Below are 22,500 nucleotides of genomic sequence, written 5' to 3'. Positions count from 1 at the left end.
TCCTCCCTACTTAATCCTGTCTTTTCAGTACTCTCTCCTCTCCTCCCTACTTAATCCTGTCTTTTCAGTACTCTCTCCTCTCCTCCCTACTTAATCCTGTCTTTTCAGTACTCTCTCCTCTCCTCCATACTTAATCCTGTCTTTTCAGTACTCTCTCCTGTCTTTCGTTCAGCTGTTCAAACCCTCTTTTTACTATTTTGAGCCTGTGTTCGTTCTTATAACCTCTCTCCATCACTATATCTCTGTATCTCTTTATATCTCTCTCACCGCCCCCCCCCCTCTCTCTGTTCTCTCGTGCTGTAGTTCCAACCCTGTGATGAAGGAGATGTGGCCTGATGGTCAGCTGAGCATCACAGAGGTCACCAAGCGACCCCTGACAGCAGCTACCCTCTTCAAGAACTCCATTGTGGCCCTAGTGGAAAAACTGGGCTGCAAGGTTGGTGCTGCTTGGTTGTTCAATGCTTGGTTGCTGGTTGCAATAAACAAAACAGATATGAGGGCAATTCTTCAGTAGAGAGATACTTTTTATTCTTCTGGGCTTTCATCATCGGATTTTGGTGAAATCAAAAACTCCCCCTCCAAACTTTTCGGGTGAAAGAAGACATCCTTTTTGCTAGGCAACAGATGTAACATCAAGGTAACTGGAGGCGATTCTTTGTCTGTGTGTGTTTTTACCCTCCTCTGTCACTCTCCATGGTTTTCATTGACCTAGTTCTAAATAATAATATGAACGTCACTCTCTCTCTCTGGACATTGTGGACTAGCCACACCTGTGATTCTAACAGCTGGCCAAATCAACTGGCTCCTAGAAATATGGATAACGTTTATGTGTCAGACAGGATAAAACAATGTCTGTTTTTGAGAGTTCAGCCAGACGCTGATGACCTTTCAGGGATTATGATGGCGAGAGAGAATGTGTATGTGAATGGGACCACATAATAAAGCGCCCTTTGTGTTGAGAGCTAGCTAGAGTTAGTTCGGTAGGGCACTAATCCCTGTCTGTATGTCTGTCAGGTGGTGCTCAGAGCAGGAGAAGAGAGGGAAGCAACACAACACACACACACACACACACACACACATACACGCACACACACAGAGCATCACCCACCCACCTGGCTTCCTGATTCAAAGCTCTCTGTATCCATGACTGAGACTTTGTGAAATTTTCTGCTATTATTTTGGGATGTCCTGCTCGTGTTGCGATGCCTGTCTGTGTGTGGCTGGACTGGGCTGGTACGGGGGGGGGGGGCAGTTCCTGTGTTTTTAGGTCATGTTGAAGGACTGGCTGCCCTCCTCCTGAGTCCCAAGGGGACACCTGTGCCCAATTTGACCACCCACCCGCCCGCCTAGCTTCTCTTTCCGCTCCTCTCCCTCTCCCTACCTGCCTCCTTATTCAAGTCTCTGATGTACTGAGCTTAAATTGTTATGATGGGGTGATCTGTGTGTGTGTTTGGGTATCCGTACATTTGTTTGACGTAAACTTGTGCCCGTGTATCTGTGTGTATCTGTGTTTTTTTTTGCCAGTGCGTGCCCATGTGTGTTTCGATGTATTGACGTTTATTGCCATTGATGGATGGCAGAAGGGAGGGAGATAGCAGAGCGCTCAAATTTAGGCATGACATACCAACAACAAACTATGAACCCACACATCCATTCATAACTGACCAAATTATGAAAGACAAGCATCGTAATCTTGAATAATTGATAATAAGAAGCTTGTGGGAGCTGTTTTGTTAGACTTCAGTGCAGCATTTGACATTATCGATCATAATCTGATGCTGGAAAAACGTATCTGTTAGGCTTTACATCCCCTGCTATATTGTGGATTGAGAGTTCCCTGTCGAACAGAACACAGAGGGTGTTCTAATGGAAGCCTCTCCAACATAATCCAGGTAGGGTCAGGCATTCCCCATGGCAGCTGTTTAGGCCCCTTACTTTTTTTCAATCTTTACTAATGGTCTGCCTCTGGCTCTGAGTAATGCCTGTGTGTCTATGTATGCTGATGACTCAGGGTAGCCTAGTGGTTAGAGCATTGGTTGCAAGGTTGCAAGGTTGCAAGTTCAAGTCCCCCAGCTGACAAGGTACAAATCTGTTGTTCTGCCCCTGAACCAGGCAGTTAACCCACTGTTCCTAGGCCGTCATTGAAAATAAGAATTTGTTCTTAACTGACTTGCCTAGTTAAATAAAACACATTATACACGTCAGCTACCACAGCAGGTGAAATCATTGCAACACTTAACAAAAAGCTGCAGTCAGTTTCAGAATGGGTGGCAAGTAACAAGCTAGTTTTAAATATTTAAACAACTAAAAACATTGTATTTGGGACAAACCATTCACTAAAGCATAAACCTCAACTAAATTGTGTGATTAATAATGTGGAAATTGAGTACGTTTAGTAGACTAAACTGCTTAAGGAGATGTCTGTCCATAATGAAAAGTTACTGAATCATTATCAACAACAGAAGCCATACAGGCTCAAGTTTTATCACGTATGGAATACTGTCCAGTCATATGGAACACTGTCCAGTCATATGGACTGTTGTCCAGTCGTATGGACTACTGTCCAGTCGTATGGACTACTGTCCAGTCATATGGACTACTGTCCAGTCATATGGACTGTTGTTCAGTCATATGGAATACTGTCCAGTCGTATGGAATACTGTCCAGTCATATGGACTACTGTCCAGTCATATGGACTACTGTCCAGTCGTACGGACTACTGTCCAGTCGTATGGACTACTGTCCAGTCATATGGACTGTTGTCCAGTCATATGGACTACTGTCCAGTCGTATGGACTACTGTCCAGTCGTATGGACTACTGTCCAGTCATATGGACTGTTGTTCAGTCATATGGAATACTGTCCAGTCGTATGGAATACTGTCCAGTCATATGGACTACTGTCCAGTCATATGGACTACTGTCCAGTCATATGGAATACTGTCCAGTCGTATGGACTGTTGTCCAGTCGTATGGAATACTGTCCAGTCGTATGGAATACTGTCCAGTCATATGGAATACTGTCCAGTCATATGGAATACTGTCCAGTCGTATGGAATACTGTCCAGTCATATGGAATACTGTCCAGTCGTGTTGTCCAGTCGTATGGACTGTTGTCCAGTCGTACGGACTGTTGTTGAGTCGTACGGACTGTTGTCCAGTCGTACGGACTGTTGTCCAGTCGTACGGACTGTTGTCCAGTCGTACGGACTGTTGTCCAGTCGTACGGACTGTTGTTGAGTCGTACGGACTGTTGTCCAGTCGTATGGACTATTGTCCAGTCGTATGGAATACTGTCCAGTCGTATGGACTGTTGTCCAGTCGTATGGAATACTGTCCAGTCATATGGAATACTGTTTCGTCGTATGGACTACTGTCCAGTCGTATGGACTGTTGTTCAGTCATATGGAATACTGTCCAGTCATATGGACTACTGTCCAGTCGTATGGACTACTGTCCAGTCGTATGGAGTACTGTCCAGTCATATGGACTGTTGTTCAGTCATGTGGAATACTGTCCAGTTGTATGGAATACTGTCCAGTCATATGGACTACTGTCCAGTCGTATGGACTACTGTCCAGTCGTATGGACTACTGTCCAGTCGTATGGACTACTGTCCAGTCATATGGACTACTGTCCAGTCATATGGACTACTGTCCAGTCGTATGGACTACTGTCCAGTCATATGGACTACTGTCCAGTCATATGGAATACTGTCCAGTCGTATGGAATGTTGTCCAGTCATATGGACTACTGTCCAGTCATATGGACTACTGTCCAGTCGTATGGACTACTGTCCAGTCGTATGGACTACTGTCCAGTCATATGGACTACTGTCCAGTCGTATGGACTACTGTCCAGTCGTATGGAATACTGTCCAGTCATATGGACTACTGTCCAGTCGTATGGACTACTGTCCAGTCGTATGGACTACTGTCCAGTCGTATGGACTGTTGTTCAGTCATATGGAATACTGTCCAGTCGTATGGAATACTGTCCAGTCATATCGACTACTGTCCAGTCATATGGACTACTGTCCAGTCGTATGGAATACTGTCCAGTCATATGGACTACTGTCCAGTCGTATGGAATACTGTCCAGTCGTATGGACTGTTGTCCAGTCGTATGGACTGTTGTCCAGTCGTATGGACTACTGTCCAGTCATATGGACTACTGTCCAGTCATATGGAATACTGTCCAGTCGTATGGACTGTTGTCCAGTCGTATGTAATACTGTCCAGTTGTATGGAATATTGTCCAGTCATATGGAATACTGTCCAGTCATATGGAATACTGTCCAATCGTATGGAATACTGTCCAGTCATATGGAATACTGTCCAGTCGTGTTGTCCAGTCGTATGGACTGTTGTCCAGTCGTATGGACTGTTGTCCAGTCGTACGGACTGTTGTCCAGTCGTACGGACTGTTGTTGAGTCGTACAGACTGTTGTCCAGTCGTATGGACTGTTGTCCAGTCGTATGGAATACTGTCCAGTCGTATGGACTGTTGTTCAGTCGTATGGACTACTGTCCAGTCGTACGGACTGTTGTCCAGTCGTATGGAATACTGTCCAGTCGTACGGACTGTTGTCCAGTCGTATGGAATACTGTCCAGTCGTATGGAATACTGTCCAGTCGTATGGACTGTTGTCCAGTCGTATGGAATACTGTCCAGTCGTATGGAATACTGTCCAGTCGTATGGAATACTGTCCAGTCGTATGGACTGTTGTCCAGTCATATGGAATACTGTCCAGTCATATGGACTGTTGTCCAGTCATATCGACTGTTGTCCAGTCGTATGGACTGTTGTCCAGTCGTATGGACTGTTGTTCAGTCGTACGGACTGTTGTTCAGTCGTACGGACTGTTGTCCAGTCGTATGGACTACTGTCCAGTCGTATGGACTGTTGTCCAGTCGTATGGACTGTTGTCCAGTCGTATGGAATACTGTCCAGTCGTATGGAATACTGTCCAGTCGTATGGAATACTGTCCAGTCGTATGGAATACTGTCCAGTCATATGTAATACTGTCCAGTCGTATGGAATACTGTCCAGTCGTATGGAATACTGTCCAGTCGTATGGACTGTTGTCCAGTCATATGGACTGTTGTCCAGTCGTATGGACTACTGTCCAGTCGTACGGACTGTTGTCCAGTCGTATGGAATACTGTCCAGTCGTATGGAATACTGTCCAGTCATATGGACTGTTGTCCAGTCGTATGGAATACTGTCCAGTCATATGGAATACTGTCCAGTCGTATGGAACACTGTCCAGTCGTATGGACTGTTGTCCAGTCATATGGACTGTTGTCCAGTCGAATGGAATACTGTCCAGTCGTATGGACTGTTGTCCAGTCGTATGGACTGTTGTCCAGTCATATGGAATACTGTCCAGTCATATGGAATACTGTCCAGTCGTATGGAATACTGTCCAGTCGTATGGACTGTTGTCCAGTCATATGGACTGTTGTCCAGTCGTATGGACTACTGTCCAGTCGTACGGACTGTTGTCCAGTCGTATGGAATACTGTCCAGTCGTATGGAATACTGTCCAGTCGTATGGAATACTGTCCAGTCATATGGAATACTGTCCAGTCGTATGGACTGTTGTCCAGTCGTATGGAATACTGTCCAGTCGTATGGAATACTGTCCAGTCGTATGGAATACTGTCCAGTCGTATGGACTGTTGTCCAGTCGTATGGACTGTTGTCCAGTCATATGGACTGTTGTCCAGTCGTATGGACTACTGTCCAGTCGTATGGAATACTGTCCAGTCTTATGGACTACTGTCCAGTCATATGGACTGTTGTCCAGTCATATGGAGTGTTGTCCAGTCGTGTGGACTGTTGTTCAGTCGTATGGAATACTGTCCAGTCATATGGAATACTGTCCAGTCATATGGACTGTTGTCCAGTCGTATGGACTGTTGTCCAGTCATATGGACTGTTGTCCAGTCATATGGACTGTTGTCCAGTCGTATGGACTACTGTCCAGTCATATGGGCTGTTGTCCAGTCGTATGGACTGTTGTCCAGTCGTATGGACTGTTGTTCAGTCGTATGGACTGTTGTCCAGTCGTATGGTCTGTTGTCCAGTCGTACGGACTGTTGTTGAGTCGTACGGACTGTTGTCCATTCGTACGGACTGTTGTTGAGTCGTACGGACTGTTGTCCAGTCGTATGGACTGTTGTCCAGTCGTATGGACTGTTGTCCAGTCGTATGGAATACTGTCCAGTCGTATGGACTGTTGTCCAGTCATATGGAATACTGTCCAGTCGTATGGAATACTGTCCAGTCGTATGGACTGTTGTCCAGTCGTATGGTCTGTTGTCCAGTCATATGGACTGTTGTCCAGTCGTATGGACTACTGTCCAGTTGTATGGTCAAGTGCCACAAAGAGGGACATAGGCAAATTACATTATACATTTTTCTTGTAGAAAAAGTGGTGTAATGATATATTATGTACTTTTTATAAAGATGGATGGATGAACGTAAACTAAGCATGACCTAATTGATGACGGATGGATGAACGTAAACTAAGCATGACCTAATTGATGACGATGGATGAACGTAAACTAAGCATGACCTAATTGATGACGGATGGATGAACGTAAACTAAGCATGACCTAATTGATGACGGACGGATGAACGTAAACTAAGCATGACCTAATTGATGACGGATGGATGAACGTAAACTAAGCATGACCTAATTGATGACGGATGGATGAACGTAAACTAAGCATGACCTAATTGCTGACGGATGGATGAACGTAAACTAAGCATGACCTAATTGATGACGGATGGATGAACGTAAACTAAGCATGACCTAATTGATGACGGATGGATGAACGTAAACTAAGCATGACCTAATTGATGACGGATGGATGAACGTAAACTAAGCATGACCTAATTGATGACAGATGGATGAACGTAAACTAAGCATGACCTAATTGATGACAGACGGATGAACGTAAACTAAGCATGACCTAATTGATGACAGACGGATGAACGTAAACTAAGCATGACCTAATTGATGATGGATGGATGAACGTAAACTAAGCAAGACCTAATTGATGATTGATGGATGAACGTAAACTAAGCATGACCTAATTGATGACAGACGGATGAACGTAAACTTAGCATGACCTAATTGATGACGGACGGATGAACGTAAACTAAGCATGACCTAATTGATGACGGATGGATGAACGTAAACTAAGCATGACCTAATTGATGACGGATGGATGAACGTAAACTAAGCATGACCTAATTGATGACAGACGGATGAACGTAAACTAAGCATGACCTAATTCATGACAGACGGATGAACGTAAACTAAGCATAACCTAATTGCTCAGCTTTTGAAGATGTGTTGGACGTTATGTCAACCTGGATTCTCTGACTCGTGTGACTCATGTGCTTGGATTCCAGGAAGAGAAGCTGCTGCCTTGGCAACAGCTAATGGGGATGGATAATAAATACAAAAATCAGGCAAAACACAGAACACTAAAAACAGAGAAAACAGATAATGGTTGCCTCCCAAATCACCCCCTGTTCCCATAGGGCTCTGGTACAACGTGGTGCACTACATAGGAAATGGGGTGTAATTTGGGTCATAACCACTGTCTGTGCACTAAAAGCTTTAGTATTATGAAATTATCAAAGTTGAATAGTCACTGAGTTTGGCAGAGCTAGAGTTTAACGATGCATTGATATTCTAATAGATAGATGTTGCTTGGGATGTATTTGTGCATAATTTCACAAGGCATATTCAGTCCTCTATGGCATGGCTATGTACCTCTGAGTACAGTACAGTCTGATCTCTAAAGTTGTCTACGGAACCAACTAGTCTCTCTCCTGTCTGACACTATATTGCTTTAGGACTTGTCTATTTGTGAGTGTGGAAGCGCTGTCCCGAGTAGAGTATAATATAACATATCATATTATAGCTGTTAAGGGGAGATACCATGTCAGTTGTACAACGGAATGCCTTCCACTACAACGTGTCTTCCACATTTAACCCAATCCCTCTGAACCAGAGAGGTGGGGGGGCTGCCTTAATCGAAATCTAGGGAGCAGTTGTTGTTGGGGGTTAACTGCCTTGCTCAATGGTATAACGGCAGATTTTCCCACCTTGCTGGGCCAAGGATTCGAACCAGCAACCTTTCAGTTACTGCCCCAATGCTCGTAACTACTGGCTACCTACCAGTATTACAGTATGTACACTATATGACCCCTGTATGACTGTTCCACTACTCTGTGTATTGCAGGAGCCGTACTATGTGCGCTGCATTAAGCCAAATGATATGAAGTCTCCCCTGCTGTTTGACGATGCCCGCTGCCAACACCAGGTGGCGTACCTGGGCCTGCTGGAGAATGTCAGAGTGCGAAGAGCAGGGTTCGCCTACCGCCAAGCCTACACACGCTTCCTACAGAGGTCAGAGGTCATGCATACCCTGAGGTCAAAAGTCATTGGGGTGAAAGCATTACATTAAGAATTAGTCATTCTTCTGGAATTAAAGTCAATGTCCATGAATGTAATGACATTCTGACATGTTATGTGAATAACAAGTTTTGTATGACTGTCTGTGTTCTAACCATGTGTATAATGGAATAATTTGAATCTGTCCAATGTCGATTCCTAGCCTGAGTGCCTGTCTGTTTGTGCTATCATACCAACTCCTTGTCACTCGTTGTCATGACAATAAGTAATTCTATATTATGTCAAAAACACAACTTCCTGTATCCTGAAGTCTTCTTCTCCCCTCCTGTGTGTCCTGTAGGTATAAGATGACCTGTGTGTACACCTGGCCCAACCACCTGATGGGAACAGATAGGGAGGCAGTGGAGGCTATTGTCACGCAGCATGGTTTCCAGGACGACGTCGCATATGGACACACCAAGCTGTTTGTGCGAACGCCAAAGTCTCTCTTCACCCTGGAGCAGGAGAGAGCTGTTCTCATCCCCGTCCTGGTGCTGTTCCTACAGAAGGTAACCCCTTCTAATGTCCAGAGGCTACGGTGATGGTAAAACTCTAGATTAAAACCTGGGTCGTGTTCAATAGAGACAAAGCGGGTGAAAATGTTTTTGAAGCAGAGGATGTAATACCTCTTCTGGACCTGTCCAGTGAGAAAGCTCATTTTCTGTTTCAAATGTTTTCTCCTGTTTGTTCCTACTGAACAAACCCTTGTTCTCAGTGACTCTACAGTTAATACCATGGCTTTTATCCTGAATTTTAAGCTACTTAGATAGATGAGAATGTCCTTTTTCCTATTGGCAGCTAGTCCTAATTAAAACCCCAATCGACAGCTTGCCGTCACAATCTGAACCACACAGCAGCAGCTGTGACCTCTGCCTTTAAAATATACGATTTTCATTTGTCTCCAGCTCGACAATGATTTGGGTCCCAGTCATGGGTTCAATCCCAAATGGCACACAATTCCCTATCTAGTGCGCTACTTTTGAGCAAGTAGTGCACTATGTAGGGAATATGGTGCCATTTCGGACACAGCCATATTCTACCCAATGTGATTAATTAATCTGCCTAGTCAAGTGGAGATAGCTCTGATAACAATAACTGGGATAATGAACGCAATCAGATCCAACGTTACATAACATTTAATTAATCATTTTTTTCCCTCTTCTTGCTCTGCAATTGTGAAATAAATACCCTGCTTTTCTCTCTGTGACCCACTCCAGGGATTGAGTCCCAAATAACACCCTATTCCCTATATGGTGCACTACTTTTTTACCAGAGCCCTATAGGTCTTGGTCAAAAGTAGTACACTACTGTATATTGGGAATAGGTTACCATTTGGGAAGAGATTCATCCGGGTCAATCTCCAGCTGAGGAGCTTCTCTAAGTGGAAAAGAAGCCCTGACGGTCTCTGGAAAGACTTAGATTTTTCCCAAATGGCACCCTATTACCTATATAGTCCACTACTTTTGACCAGAACCCATAGTGCACTATACATGGAATAGGGTGCCATTTGGGGAAACCCCTGAAGTGTTGACTGCTAGTCTGCCTGACACCCTTCTTTCTTCCTAGTGACTCATGTACTGTAGTGTTTTTAGCACCTTTTTCTCAACTCACCACTTCAGTAAGATAACTCGTGAGGGGTACCTCTTGTACATTTGAACATGTTTCAGTTTTTATAACCTCTCTCTCGCCCCCTTTTCTCCCTCCCTCCCTCCCTCCCTCCCTCCCCTCCCTCCCTCCCTCCCTCCCTCCCTCCCTCCCTCCCTCCACCAGGTGTGGCGCGGGGCGCTGGCGAGGATGCGTTGCCAGCGGATGCGTGCCATCTTTGCCATCATGGGCTGCTACAAGCGTTACAAGGTCAAGGTCCACTTCTGGGAGGTGGAGCGGCGCTTCGCCAACGTATGCAACATGGCTGACTATGGGAAAAGCGTGGAGTGGCCCACGCCACCGGCAGCACTCACACAATTCCACAGCATCACGCAGAAGCTGCACCGCAGGTCAGTCAGTCCCCATGGTAACCCCCACACAGATAAATAGAATGTGCAGAAGTTGAGTGTGTAATGTAGTGTCCATTTTGTATACATCAGTACTGTGTGTCTAAAGCAATTTTCCCTTTGGGACATTAAAGTTCATCCTATCCTAACTACAGTAAGAGTGGCTGTCATTGTGTGTGTGTGTGTGTGTGTGTGTACGTTCTGCCATACTTCTTCTCGTCACTATAGACAAATACAATACGTCAGACCATCTTTATATAGATAGACCATCTACAGGGCCTTCGGAAAGTATTCAGACACCTTGACCTTTTCTACATTCTGTTACATTTATTTATTCTAAAATGTATTAAATAAATAAAATCCTCAGCAATCTAACACACAATACCCAATAATTACAAAGCGAAAAAAGGTTTTTAGACATTTTCAAAAACAGAAATACCTTATTTGGAGAAGTGCTGCAGAGTTGGTTGTTCTTCTGGAAGGTTCTCCCATCTTCACAGAGGAACTCTGGAGCTCTTTCAGAGTGACCATCGGGTTCTTGGTCACCTCCCTGACGAAGGACCTTCTCCGATTGCTCAGTTTGGCCGGGCGGCCAGCTCTAGGAAGAGTCTTGGTGGTTCCAAACTTCTTCCATTTAGGAATGATGGAAGCCACTGTGTTCTTGCAGACCTTCAATGCTGCAGGCATTTTTTGGTACCTTTCCCCAGGTCTGTGCCTCGACACAATCCTGTCTCGGAGCTCTACGTACAATTCCTTTAACCTCATGGCTTGGTTTTTGTCAACAGTGGGACCTTATATAGACAGGTGTGTGCCTTTCCAAATCATGTCCAATCAATTGAATTTACCACAGGTGGACTCCAATCAAGGATCTCAAGGATGATTAATGGAAACAGGATGCACATGAGCTCAATTTCTAAACTCATATCATAGGGTCTGAATACTTATGTAAATCAGGCCTTTAAAATTAATTTGATTTGATTTAGAGTGGCCAGACAGAAGCCACCCCGCTTGGAGTTTGCCAAAAGGCACCTAAGGGACTAAGACCATGAGAAACAAGATTCTCTGGTCTGATGAAACCAAGATGGAACTCTTTGGCCTGAATGCCAAGTGTCACGTCTGGAGGAAACCTGGAACCATCCCTACGGTGAAGCATGGCAGGGGCAGCATCATGCTGTGGGGATGTTTTTCAGCGGCAGGGACTGAGAGACTAATCAGGATTGAGCCAAAGATGAATTGCTCAGCCAGAGCTCAGACTTGAACATGATCAAACATCTCTGGAGAGATGAGAAAATAGCTGTGCAGCAACGCTCCCCATGCAACCTGACAGAGATTAAGAGGATCTATAGGGAAAATGTGATTTTTCATTTTTAATACATTTACAAACATTTTTAAAAACCTGTTTTTGCTTTGTCATTATGGGGTACTGTGTGTAGATTGATGAGGATTTTCTATTTATTTAATCCATTTTAGAATAAGGCTGTAACATAACAAAATGTGGGAAAAGTCAAGGGGTCTGAATACACTGTATATAGACCATCTTTATATATATATATTTTTTTTTTGTTATTTTATTTAACTAGGCAAGTCCGTTATGAACAAATTCTTATTTACATTGACGGTCTACCCCGGCATAACCCAAACACGGACGATGCTGGGCCAGTTGTGCGCCGCCCTATGGGGCTCCCAATCATTGCCGTTTGTGATACAGCTCTGAATCGAACCAAGGTCTGTAGTGATGCCTCTAGCACTGAGATGCAGTGCCTTCGACCGCCGCGCCACTCGGGAGCCCAATATATGGACCATCTATATACACCATCTATAAATCTCTGTCAGGTTTTATATACATAGACCATCTTTATAGAATTCAAAAGGTACTCAAACCATGAAAAGGAATAACCTAAATAAGTTTTCTCTGCAACATCTTTGATATATTCTGTGTTTTACATTGTTTGGACCAAGGTGGCGTGCGTGGCAGATGGTGAAGAACATCCCACAGTCTGACATGGGGGCGGTAAGGGCCAAGGTGGCTGCTCTGGGGGCCCTGAATGGGGAGAGGAAGGACTGGGGCTGTGGTCGATCCTGGGAGAGAGACTACCTGGCTAATGTGAGTCACTCACACAGCACGGCCATGTGTGTTCAGTACTTTCACTCCTACATGAGGGCCAAAATACTAATCAGACTTCTCACATAAGATTACTTTCTACCCTCGTGCCTTGTTTATGTTATTTTAGTCATTGTCTTGGTTGGTCTAAAATCCTGATGAATGGAATGAGTATCTACTGTATGTCACAGAAACTGAAGAGGGCAACTTTCACCAGAAAATATAGAGTGCGCTGCATGTAGAAACACCAACACAACACCATACACACACTCACCCTGACCCAGACCAGTATACATCATATGGGGAGATACAATGACATCATTCCGGAAGCATCCATCGCAGGCAGGAAGGAACGCTTGTGATGAACCACAAGGCCAGTAGCTTGTGGTTGGCTGAGTCAAAGGCGGTCACAATCAGTCCCATTCTAATGGGTCTCACTTATGACTCGTTAAAGGGTTAATGAAATTATGTTTGGTTGTTAGAGCCATGACAGGCCCCTCTGGGTACTGTGACTAGGGCTGGTCATGTTAATCAGTCAATGAGGCAGTCAGTTGGTCTTCTAGTGGCTTGTGACTAGGGCTGCATACCAAATGGCTCCCTATTCCCTAAATAGTGCACTACTTTTGACGAGTCCATTTGGCCCTAGTCAAAAGTAGTGCACTATATAGGGAATAGGGTACCATTTGAGACATATCCTAGAACCTTATTCAACCCCCTTCTGCCCCCCACCCTCCTCCCATGTCATAAGCTGAGTCAACAAAGGCTTAACTGTGTTTGATAACAGTCTCAAACTTCCCAATCTCCTGCTTTCAATTATCTGCTCCTCTATCTCATTGACCGTTGCATCAGGTCAAGCTGAGTCTATCATGGTCAATCCATTGGTTTACAGATGATTCAACACATTCATTACACATTCCAGACATTCTTGTACATTCACTATATACAGCGCATTCGGAAAGTATTCAGACCCCTTGACTTCTTCCACATTTTGTTACGTTACAGCCTTATTCAAAAAAACATCCTCATCAATGTACACACAATACCCCATACTGAAAAAGCAAAAACAGGTTTTTAGAATTTTTTGCAAATTTATTACAAATAAAAAACTGAAATATGACATTCACATAAGTATTCAGACCCTTTACTCCAGTACTTTGTTGAAGCACCTTTGGCAGCGATTACAGCCTCGAGTCTTTTTGGGTATGACGCTACAGTGGCTTGCGAAAGTATTCACCCCCTTGGCATTTTTCCTATTTTGTTGCCTTACAAACTGGAATTAAAATAGATTTTTTGGGGGGTTTATATGATTTGATTTGCACAACATGCCTACCACTTTGAAGATGCAAAATATATTTTTTTGTGAAACAAACAAGAAGACAAACTGAAAACTTGAGCGTGCATAACTATTCACCCCCCCCAAAGTCAATACTCTGTATAGCCACCTTACAGCTGCAAGTCTCTTGGGGTATGTCTCTATAAGCTTGGCACATCTAGCCACTGGGATTTTTGCCCATTCTTCAAGGCTAAACTGCTCCAGCTCCTTCAAGTTGGGTGGGTTCTGCTGGTGTACAGCAATATTTAAGTCATATCACAGATTCTCAATTGGATTGAGGTCTGGGCTTTGACTAGGCCATTCCAAGACATTTAAATGTTTCCCCATAAACGACTCGAGTGTTGCTTTAGCAGTATGCTTAGGATCATTGTCCTGCTGGAAGGTGAACCTCTGTCCCAGTCTCAAATCTCTGGAAGACTGAAACAGGTTTCCCTTAAGGATTTCCCTGTATTTAGCGCCATCCATCATTCCTTCAATTCTGATCAGTTTCCCAGTCCCTGTCGATGGAAAAACATCCCCACAGCATGATGCTGCCACCACCATGCTTTACTGTGGGGATGGTGTTCTTGGGGTGATGAGAGGTGTTGGGTTTGCACCAGACATAGCATTTTCTTTGGTGGCCAAAAAGCTCAATTTTAGTCTCATCTGACCAGAGTACCTTCTTCCATATGTTTGGGGAGTCTCCCACATGCCTTTTGGTGAAGACTTTAAGCAATTTATTTTTTCTGGCCACTCTTCTGTAAATCCCAGCTCTGTGGAGTGTACGGCTTAGTGGTCCTATGGACAGATACTCCAATCTCCGCTGTGGAGCTTTGCAGCTCCTTCAGGGTTATCTTTGGTCTCTTTGTTGACTCTCTGATTAATGACCTCCTTGCCTGGTCCGTGAGTTTTGGTGTGCGGCCCTCTCTTGGCAGGTTTGCTATGGTGTCATATTTGTTAAAAACATTTTATAACGTGTTTAGTGGTGCTCCGGGGGATGTTCAAAGTTTCTGATTTTTTTTATCTGTACTTCTCCACAACTTTGTCCCTGACCTGTTTGGAGAGCTCCTTGGTCTTCATGGTGCCACTTGCTTGATTGGTGCCCCTTGCTTAGTGTTGGTGCAGACTCTGGGGCCTTTCAGAAAGGTGTATATATACTGAGACCATGTGACAGATCATGTGACACTTAGATTACACACAGGAGGACTAACCCATTATGTGACTTCTGAAGGTAATTGGTTGCACCAGATCTTATTTAGGGGCTACATAGCAAAGGGTTGAATACATATGCACCCACCACTTTTCAGTTTTGTATTTTTTTGAATCTTTTGAAAGAAAGTAATTTTTTTCACTTCACCGATTTGGACTATTTTGTGTATGTCCATTACATGAAATCCAAATAAAAATCTATTTAAATTACAGGTTGTAATGCAATAAAATAGGAAAAACGCCAAGGGGGATGAATACTTATGAAAGGCACTGTACAAGTTTGGCACACCTGTATTTAGGGAGTTTCTCCAATTATTCTCTGCAGATCCTCTCAAGCTCTGTCAGGTTGGATGGGAAGCGTCGCTGCACAACTATTTTCAGGTCTCTCCAGAGATGTTTGATCGGGTTCAAGTTCGGGCTGTGGCTGGATCACTCAAGGACATTCATAGACTTGTCCCGAAGCCACTCCTGCGTTGTCTTGGCTGTGTGCTTAGGGTCGTTGTCTGTTGGAAGGTGAACCTTTGCCCCAGTCTGAGGTCCTGAGTGCTCTGGAGCAGGTTTTCATCAAGGATCTCCCTGTACTTTGCTCCGTTCATCTTTCACTCGATCCTGACTAGTCTACCACTCTGAAAAACATCCCCACAGCATGATGCTGCCACCACCATGCTTCACCATAGGGATGGTGCCAAGTTTCCTTCAGACGCAATGCTTGGCATTCAGGCCAAAAGTTCAATGTTGGTTTCATCAGACCAGAAAATCTTGTTTCTCATGATCTGAGAGTCTTTAGGTGCCTTTTGGCAAACTCAAAGCGGGCCTTTTACTAAGGAGGGGCTTCCGTCTGGCCACTACCGTAAAAGCCTGATTGGTGGAGTGCTGCAGAGATGGTTGTCCTTCTGGAAGGTTCTCCCATCTCCACAGAGGAGCTCTGGAGCTCTGTCAGAGTGACCAAGGCCGTTCTCCCCCGATTGCGCAGTTTGGCCGGTTGTCCAGCCCTAAGAAGAGTCTTGGTGGTTCCAAACTTCTTTCATTTAAGAATGATAGAGACCACTGTGTCCTTCAATGCTGCAGAATTGTTTTGGTACCCTTCCCCAGATCTGTGCCTCAACACAATCCTGTCTCGGAGCTCTACGGACAGTTCCTTCAACCTCATGGTTTGGTTTTTGCTCTGACATGCATTGTCAACTGTGGGACCTTATATAGACAAGTGTGTGTCTTTCCAAATCATGTCCAATCAAATGAATTTACTGGTGGACTCCAAGTTGTACAAACATCTCAAGGATGATCAATGGAAACAGGATGCACCTGAGCTGAATTTTGAGTTTCATAGCAAAGGGTCTGAATACTTATGTAAATAAGGTATTTCTGTTTTTTATTTGTAATACATTTACAAAAATTTCTAAAAACCTGTTTCACTTTGCCATTATGGGGTATTGTGTGTAGATTGATCAGGGAAAATGTTTTATTTAATCCATTTTAGAATAAGTGTCACGTCCTGACCATAGAAGTTTTTATTTTCTATGGTAGAGTAGGTCAGGGCGTGACGGGGTTGTGTCTAGTTTAGATTTTCTATGTTGTCATTTTCTTGTTTCTGTATTTCTATGTTTTTTTGGGGGGGATGATCTCCAATTAGAGCCAGCTGGTCATCGTTGTCTCTAATTGGAGATCATACTTAAGTAGTTGTTTTTCCCACCCTGGTTTGTGGGAGATTGTATTTTGAGTAAGTGTATGTTGCACCTCTTCGTCATGGTTTGGTGTTTTGTTTAGGAGTTTATTTGTATGTTTTGCCTAGTTTCACAGTTTAAATAAAATGTGGAACAAAACACACGCTGCGCCTTGGTCCCATTCTTCAGACAGGCGTGACAATAAGGCTTTAAAGTAACAAAATGTGGAAAAAGTCAAGGGGTCTGAATACTTTCCGAATGCACTGTAGAACCTTTAGAATGTGAAATACTGTTATGCAGTTCATTCCTATCTTAAATCTCTGAATGTTCTCATGAGCCGGTGGTGAGGTATTTTCTGTAATAACAGAGCTTTAGATTGTATCCTTTTACATATTGCTATTTCTTAAAATTCCGATAAAGATTCACATTTACCGCAAATCTACATGGGTAAAAGCCTTGTACAGGACAACTAGACGGCCATAAAAACCGTGACCCATCTCTGAATTCACCTCAAAGACAGTGTCTAATATCATTTCTATCATGCTCTGGTGTTTGATCTGCTAGTCTCAGAAAATCACTGATATAAGTGTGAAAGAGGCCTGGAAAGGTTATGAACAGTGTTCTGGTTAATGAAGAGATGCTATCCAGCTGGCAGCAGGCAGACGGGGTCATGTAATGTTATCCTTGTTAGACTGTCCTGATATCACAAGCTTACATCCGAAACGAGAGCGTAGCGGTTAGGATGGTGAATCAGGCTAGTGTAATATATTGCATAATTCCAAATTGCACCTTATTCCCTATATAGTGCTCTACTTTTGAGCAGGTCCCATTGCCAGCAGCATACCACACTGCAGCCAACTGCTGGCTTGCCTCTGATGCTAAGCAGGGTTGGTTGTGGTTGGTGCCTGGATGGGAAACCAGATGCTTCTGGAAGTAATGTTGGAGGACTAGTAGGAGGTGCTCTTTCCTCTGATGTAAAATAAGTTAACTATTTCCCAATGCCCCAGGGGTTATTGTCCTGTGTAGGGTGCTGTCTTTGGATGAAATGTTAAATGGGTGTCCTGACTCTCTGTGAACACTAAAGATCCCATGGCACTTATTGTAAGAGTAGGGGTGTTAACCCCTGGTGTCCTGGCTAAATTCACAATCTGACCCTCATATCATCATGGCCACCTAATCATCCCCAGCTTCCAATTGGCTCATTCTTCTCCCCTGTAACTATTCCCCAGGTCATCGCTGTAAATGAGAATATGTTCTTAGTCAACTTACCTGGTAAATTAAAGGGTTAAATAAAAACAAGGCTCTGGTCAAAAGTAGTGCACTTTAAAGAGACTCATCCATAATGTGTGTCTTTGATTCCAGGTGAGGGACTGTCATCGGAGCAGCTCCAACTTCATATTATTCTCCCAAGAGCTCCGGAACAAAGACGAGTACAACCAGGTCATATTCTCTGGATTCTGTAGGAAGGTATGAAAACAACCAGGTCATATTCTCTGGATTCTGTAGGAAGGTATGAAAACAACCAGGTCATATTCTCTGGATTCTGTAGGAAGGTATGAAAACAACCAGGTCATATTCTCTGGATTCTGTAGGAAGGTATGAAAACAACCAGGTCATATTCTCTGGATTCTGTAGGAAGGTATGAAAACACAGCCTACTGTATTGTACTGCCAAGAAGAGTTTCAGTTGCTTTCTCTCCGTCTCTCGCTCTTTCCCTCTTTGGAAAAACCTTTAACTTCAGATCCAGACTTGGATCCAGACATAGTATGAAGAGGAGTTGTGTAGAGACTCAAATATCAATTCAATAGGTTTAAACTTTGTGTTCGCATATCTGTCCTGGTTTCAGTTTTTGTCTGGTTTGATCCATGATAGTTCTGATTTCTACATTAAAGATGCCATTGTAGAGCAGAATAAAAACATTATATCGTTCTCTCACTCTCTCTCAGATGAACAGATTCAATAAAAGCACAGACCGAGCTTTGCTGATCACAGACAAACATATCTACAAACTGGACCCCAAAAAACAGTTTAAAGTGTTGAAAAGACTGCCTCTAGAAGTGGTGAGTATACTCTTTAAGTGTGTCACGTCCAGTGAAAGCCTCCCTACTCCAGCCCGTGTGTTACCTCTTTACATCCACCTACATCCGTTGCCTTGGTATTACTTACAGACATGGGATGCGTCCAAAATGGCACTCTTTTCCCTATATAGTGCACTACTTTTGACCAGGATCCACTATGTAGGGAATAGGGTGCCATTTGGGATGTACACATGATCAATGGCCTCTGTCTATGTGTGGATTAGTGACCCAGAACAGAGGCTGAGGGAAGGAGGGAGAGGAAGGAGGGGGGGGGAGCGAAGGAGGGGGGGAGCGAAGGAGGGGGAAGGAGGGAGAGGGGAAAGGAGGGGGGAGCGAAGGAGGCGGAAGGAGGGAGAGGGGAAAGGAGGGGGGAGCGAAGGAGGGGGAAGGAGGGAGAGGGGAAAGGAGGGAGAGGGGAAAGGAGGGGGGGAGCGAAGGAGGGGGGAGCGAAGGAGGGGAAAGGAGGGAGAGGGGAAAGGAGGGGGGGAGCGAAGGAGGGGGGAGCGAAGGAGGGGGGAGCGAAGGAGGGGGAAGGAGGGAGAGGGGAAAGGAGGGAGAGGGGAAAGGAGGGGGGAGCGAAGGAGGGGGAAGGAGGGAGAGGGGAAAGGAGGGAGAGGGGAAAGGAGGGAGAGGGGAAAGGAGGGGGGAGTGAAGGAGGGGAAAGGAGGGAGAGGGGGAAGGAGGGAGAGTGGGAGAGTGAGAGGGGGAAGAAGGGAGAGTGGGAGAGTGGGAGAATGGGAGAGTGGGAGGGGGAAGGTGGAAGGGGGGAGAGTGGGAGAGTGGGAGGGGGAAGGTGGAAGGGGGAAGGAGGGAGAGTGGGAGAGTGAGAGGGGGAAGAAGGGAGAGTGGGAGAGTGGGAGAATGGGAGAGTGGGAGGGGGAAGGTGGAAGGGGGGAGAGTGGGAGAGTGGGAGGGGGAAGGTGGAAGGGGGAAGGAGGGAGACTGGGAGAGTGGGGGGGGAAGGAGGGAGAGTGGGGGAGGGAAGGAGGAGGGGGGAGGAGGGAGATTGGGGAGGAAAGGAGGGAGAGTAGGAAGGAGGAGGGAGAGTCGGAGGGAGAGTGGGGAGGAAAGGAGGGAGAGTGGGAAGGAGGGGGGAGGAGGAGAGGAAAGGAGGGGGGAGTAGTGAGGGAAGGAGGGAGAGTGGTAAGGGTGGGTGGAGGGAGATTGGGAAGGAGGGGGTGAGCGAAGGAGGGAGAGGGGGGAGGGCGGAGGAAAGGAGGGAGAGGGGGAAGGAGGGGGAGGAAAGGATGGGGAGAGGGGGGGACAGAGGGGGGTAGGGAGAGTGCGAAGAAGGGAGAGTGGGAAGGAGGGGGAGAGGAAGGAGGGGGGGAGGAAATGAGGGAGATTGGGAAGGAGGGGGTAGGAAAGGAGGGAGAGTGGGAAGGAGGGGTAGAGGGAGAGTGGGAAGGGTGGGTGGAGGAAAGGAGGAAGAGTAGGAAGGAGGGGGAGGAAAGGAGGAAGAGTAGGAAGGAGGGGGAAGATAGGAGGGAGATTGGGAAGGAGGGGGAAGGAAAAGAGGGAGAGTGGGAAGGAGGGGGAGGAAAAGAGGGAGAGTGGGAAGGAGGGGGAGGAAAGAAGGGAGAGTAGGAAGGAGGAGGGGAGAAGGAGGGAGATTGGGAAGGTGGGGGGAGGAAAAGAGGGAGAGTGGGAAGGACGGGGGAGGAAAGGAGGAAGCGTAGGAAGGAGGGGGAGGATAGGAGGGGGGAGGAAAGGAGGGAGAGTGGGAAGGAGAAAGGGGAAGTAGGGAGATTGGAGAGGAAGGGAGGGAGAGTAGGAAGGAGGGAGAGTAGGAAGGAGGGGTAGAGGAACAGAGGGAGATTAGGAAGGAGGGGGAGGAATGGAGGGGGAGGAAAGGAGGCAGAGTGGGAAGGAGGGGGTGAGCGAAGGAGGGAGAGGGGGAGGAGGGGGGAGGAATGGAGGGAGAGTGGGAAGGAGGGAGAGGTGGGGAGGGGGGGGACAAAGGGGGGTAGGGAGAGTGCGAAGGAGGGAGAGTTGGGGAGGGTGGGTGTGAAGAAGGGAGAGTGGGGTGAAGGAAAGGAGGGAGCGTGGGAAGGAGGGGGGGACAGGAGGGAGCGTTGAAAGGAGTTAGAGTGGGAAGGAGTGGGGTAAGGAAGGAGGGAGAGTGGAAAGGAGGGAGAGTGGAAAGGAGGGAAGGAAGGGGTTGGCGAAGGAGGGAGAGAGGAAAGGAGGGGGGAGGAGTGAGGGAAGGAGGGGGAGAGGAAAGGAGGGGGAGAGGAATGAGGGAAGGAGGGGGGAGGAAAGGAGGGAGAGTGGGAAGGAGGAGAGTGGGGAGGAGGGGGAGGAAAGGAAGAGAGTGGGGAGGAAAGGAGGGAGAGTGGGAAGGAGGGGGGATGAAAGAAGGAGGGGAGAGGAAAGAAGGAGGGGGGAGGAAAGGAGGAGAGTGGGAAGGAGGGGGGAGGAAAGGAGGGGGAGGAGTGAGGGAGAGAGGAGATGGAGAAAGAGAGGAGAGAAAAGGAGGAGGGAGAGAGGAAAGGAGGGGTAAGGGAAGGAGGGAGGGAGGACAGGAGGGGGAGGAGTGAGGGAAGGAGGGAGAGAGGAAAGGGGGGGAGGAGTGAGGGAAGGAGGGAGTGAGGGAAGGAGGGAGTGAGGGAAGGAGGGAGTGAGGGAAGAAGGGGGAGGGAGAGAGGGAAGGAGGGAGAGGGAGGCAGACAGGAGAAAGTGTGAGGTGTCTGATCTACATTTTGTGGTCCTGATGATGGAGGGGAGCAGTACGATGCTCCACAGATGTGTGTTGTGCTGCATTGACAGTCAGTCAGGGTGAGGGCTACGGTACTTAATGTACACACAGTGTGTTTTACTCTGAAGCTGTCCATGTTACAGAACACACTGTAGGTTTAGGTAACAAGGCAGTTCATTATACCGTATTACATAATGAGAGAACACAGCTGAACGTCAGTTAGGATAGAACACAACCAACACAGCTGAACACCAGTTAGGATAGAACACAACCAACACAGCTGAACACCAGTTAGGATAGAACACAACCAACACAGCTGAACACCAGTTAGGATAGAACACAACCAACACAGCTGAATACCAGTTAGGATAGAACACAACCAACACAGCTGAACACCAGTTAGGATAGAACACAACCAACACAGCTGAATACCAGTTAGGATAGAACACAACCAACACAGCTGAGGTCAGTTAGGATAGAACACAACCAACACAGCTGAACACCAGTTAGGATAGAACACAACCAACACAGCTGAACACCAGTTAGGATAGAACACAACCAACACAGCTGAACACCAGTTAGGATAGAACACAACCAACACAGCTGAACGTCAGTTAGGATAGAAAACAACCAACACAGCTGAACACCAGTTAGGATAGAACACAACCAACACAGCTGAATACCAGTTAGGATAGAACACAACCATCACAGCTGAACACCAGTTAGGATAGAACACAACCAACACAGCTGAACACCAGTTAGGATAGAACACAACCAACACAGCTGAACACCAGTTAGGATAGAACACAACCAACACAGCTGAACGTCAGTTAGGATAGAACACAACCAACACAGCTGAACACCAGTTAGGATAGAACACAACCAACACAGCTGAACACCAGTTAGGATAGAACACAACCAACACAGCTGAATACCAGTTAGGATAGAACACAACCAACACAGCTGAACA

At 46.0% G+C, this 22,500-nt stretch overlaps 1 protein-coding gene across 1 annotated transcript in view; it reads left to right on the top strand.

The window, feature by feature from the left end:
* The window catches only part of LOC106589038 (unconventional myosin-Ig), an 84,919-nt gene that overhangs the window by 23,721 nt on the left and 38,698 nt on the right, over positions 1 to 22,500 (top strand). The window contains exons 14-20 of the mRNA XM_014178690.3: positions 304 to 436; positions 8,269 to 8,435; positions 8,782 to 8,989; positions 10,251 to 10,474; positions 12,431 to 12,575; positions 18,117 to 18,221; positions 18,701 to 18,814. Of these exons, the coding sequence (XP_014034165.2) occupies positions 304 to 436; positions 8,269 to 8,435; positions 8,782 to 8,989; positions 10,251 to 10,474; positions 12,431 to 12,575; positions 18,117 to 18,221; positions 18,701 to 18,814 (1,096 nt within the window). The remainder of the gene's footprint in view (positions 1 to 303; positions 437 to 8,268; positions 8,436 to 8,781; positions 8,990 to 10,250; positions 10,475 to 12,430; positions 12,576 to 18,116; positions 18,222 to 18,700; positions 18,815 to 22,500) is intronic.

This window comes from Salmo salar, chromosome 27 (genome assembly GCF_965601325.2).
Source record: "Salmo salar chromosome 27, fSalSal1, whole genome shotgun sequence".
Taxonomy (NCBI): Eukaryota; Metazoa; Chordata; class Actinopteri; order Salmoniformes; family Salmonidae; genus Salmo; species Salmo salar.
This window is presented reverse-complemented; position numbering and strand designations above follow the sequence as displayed.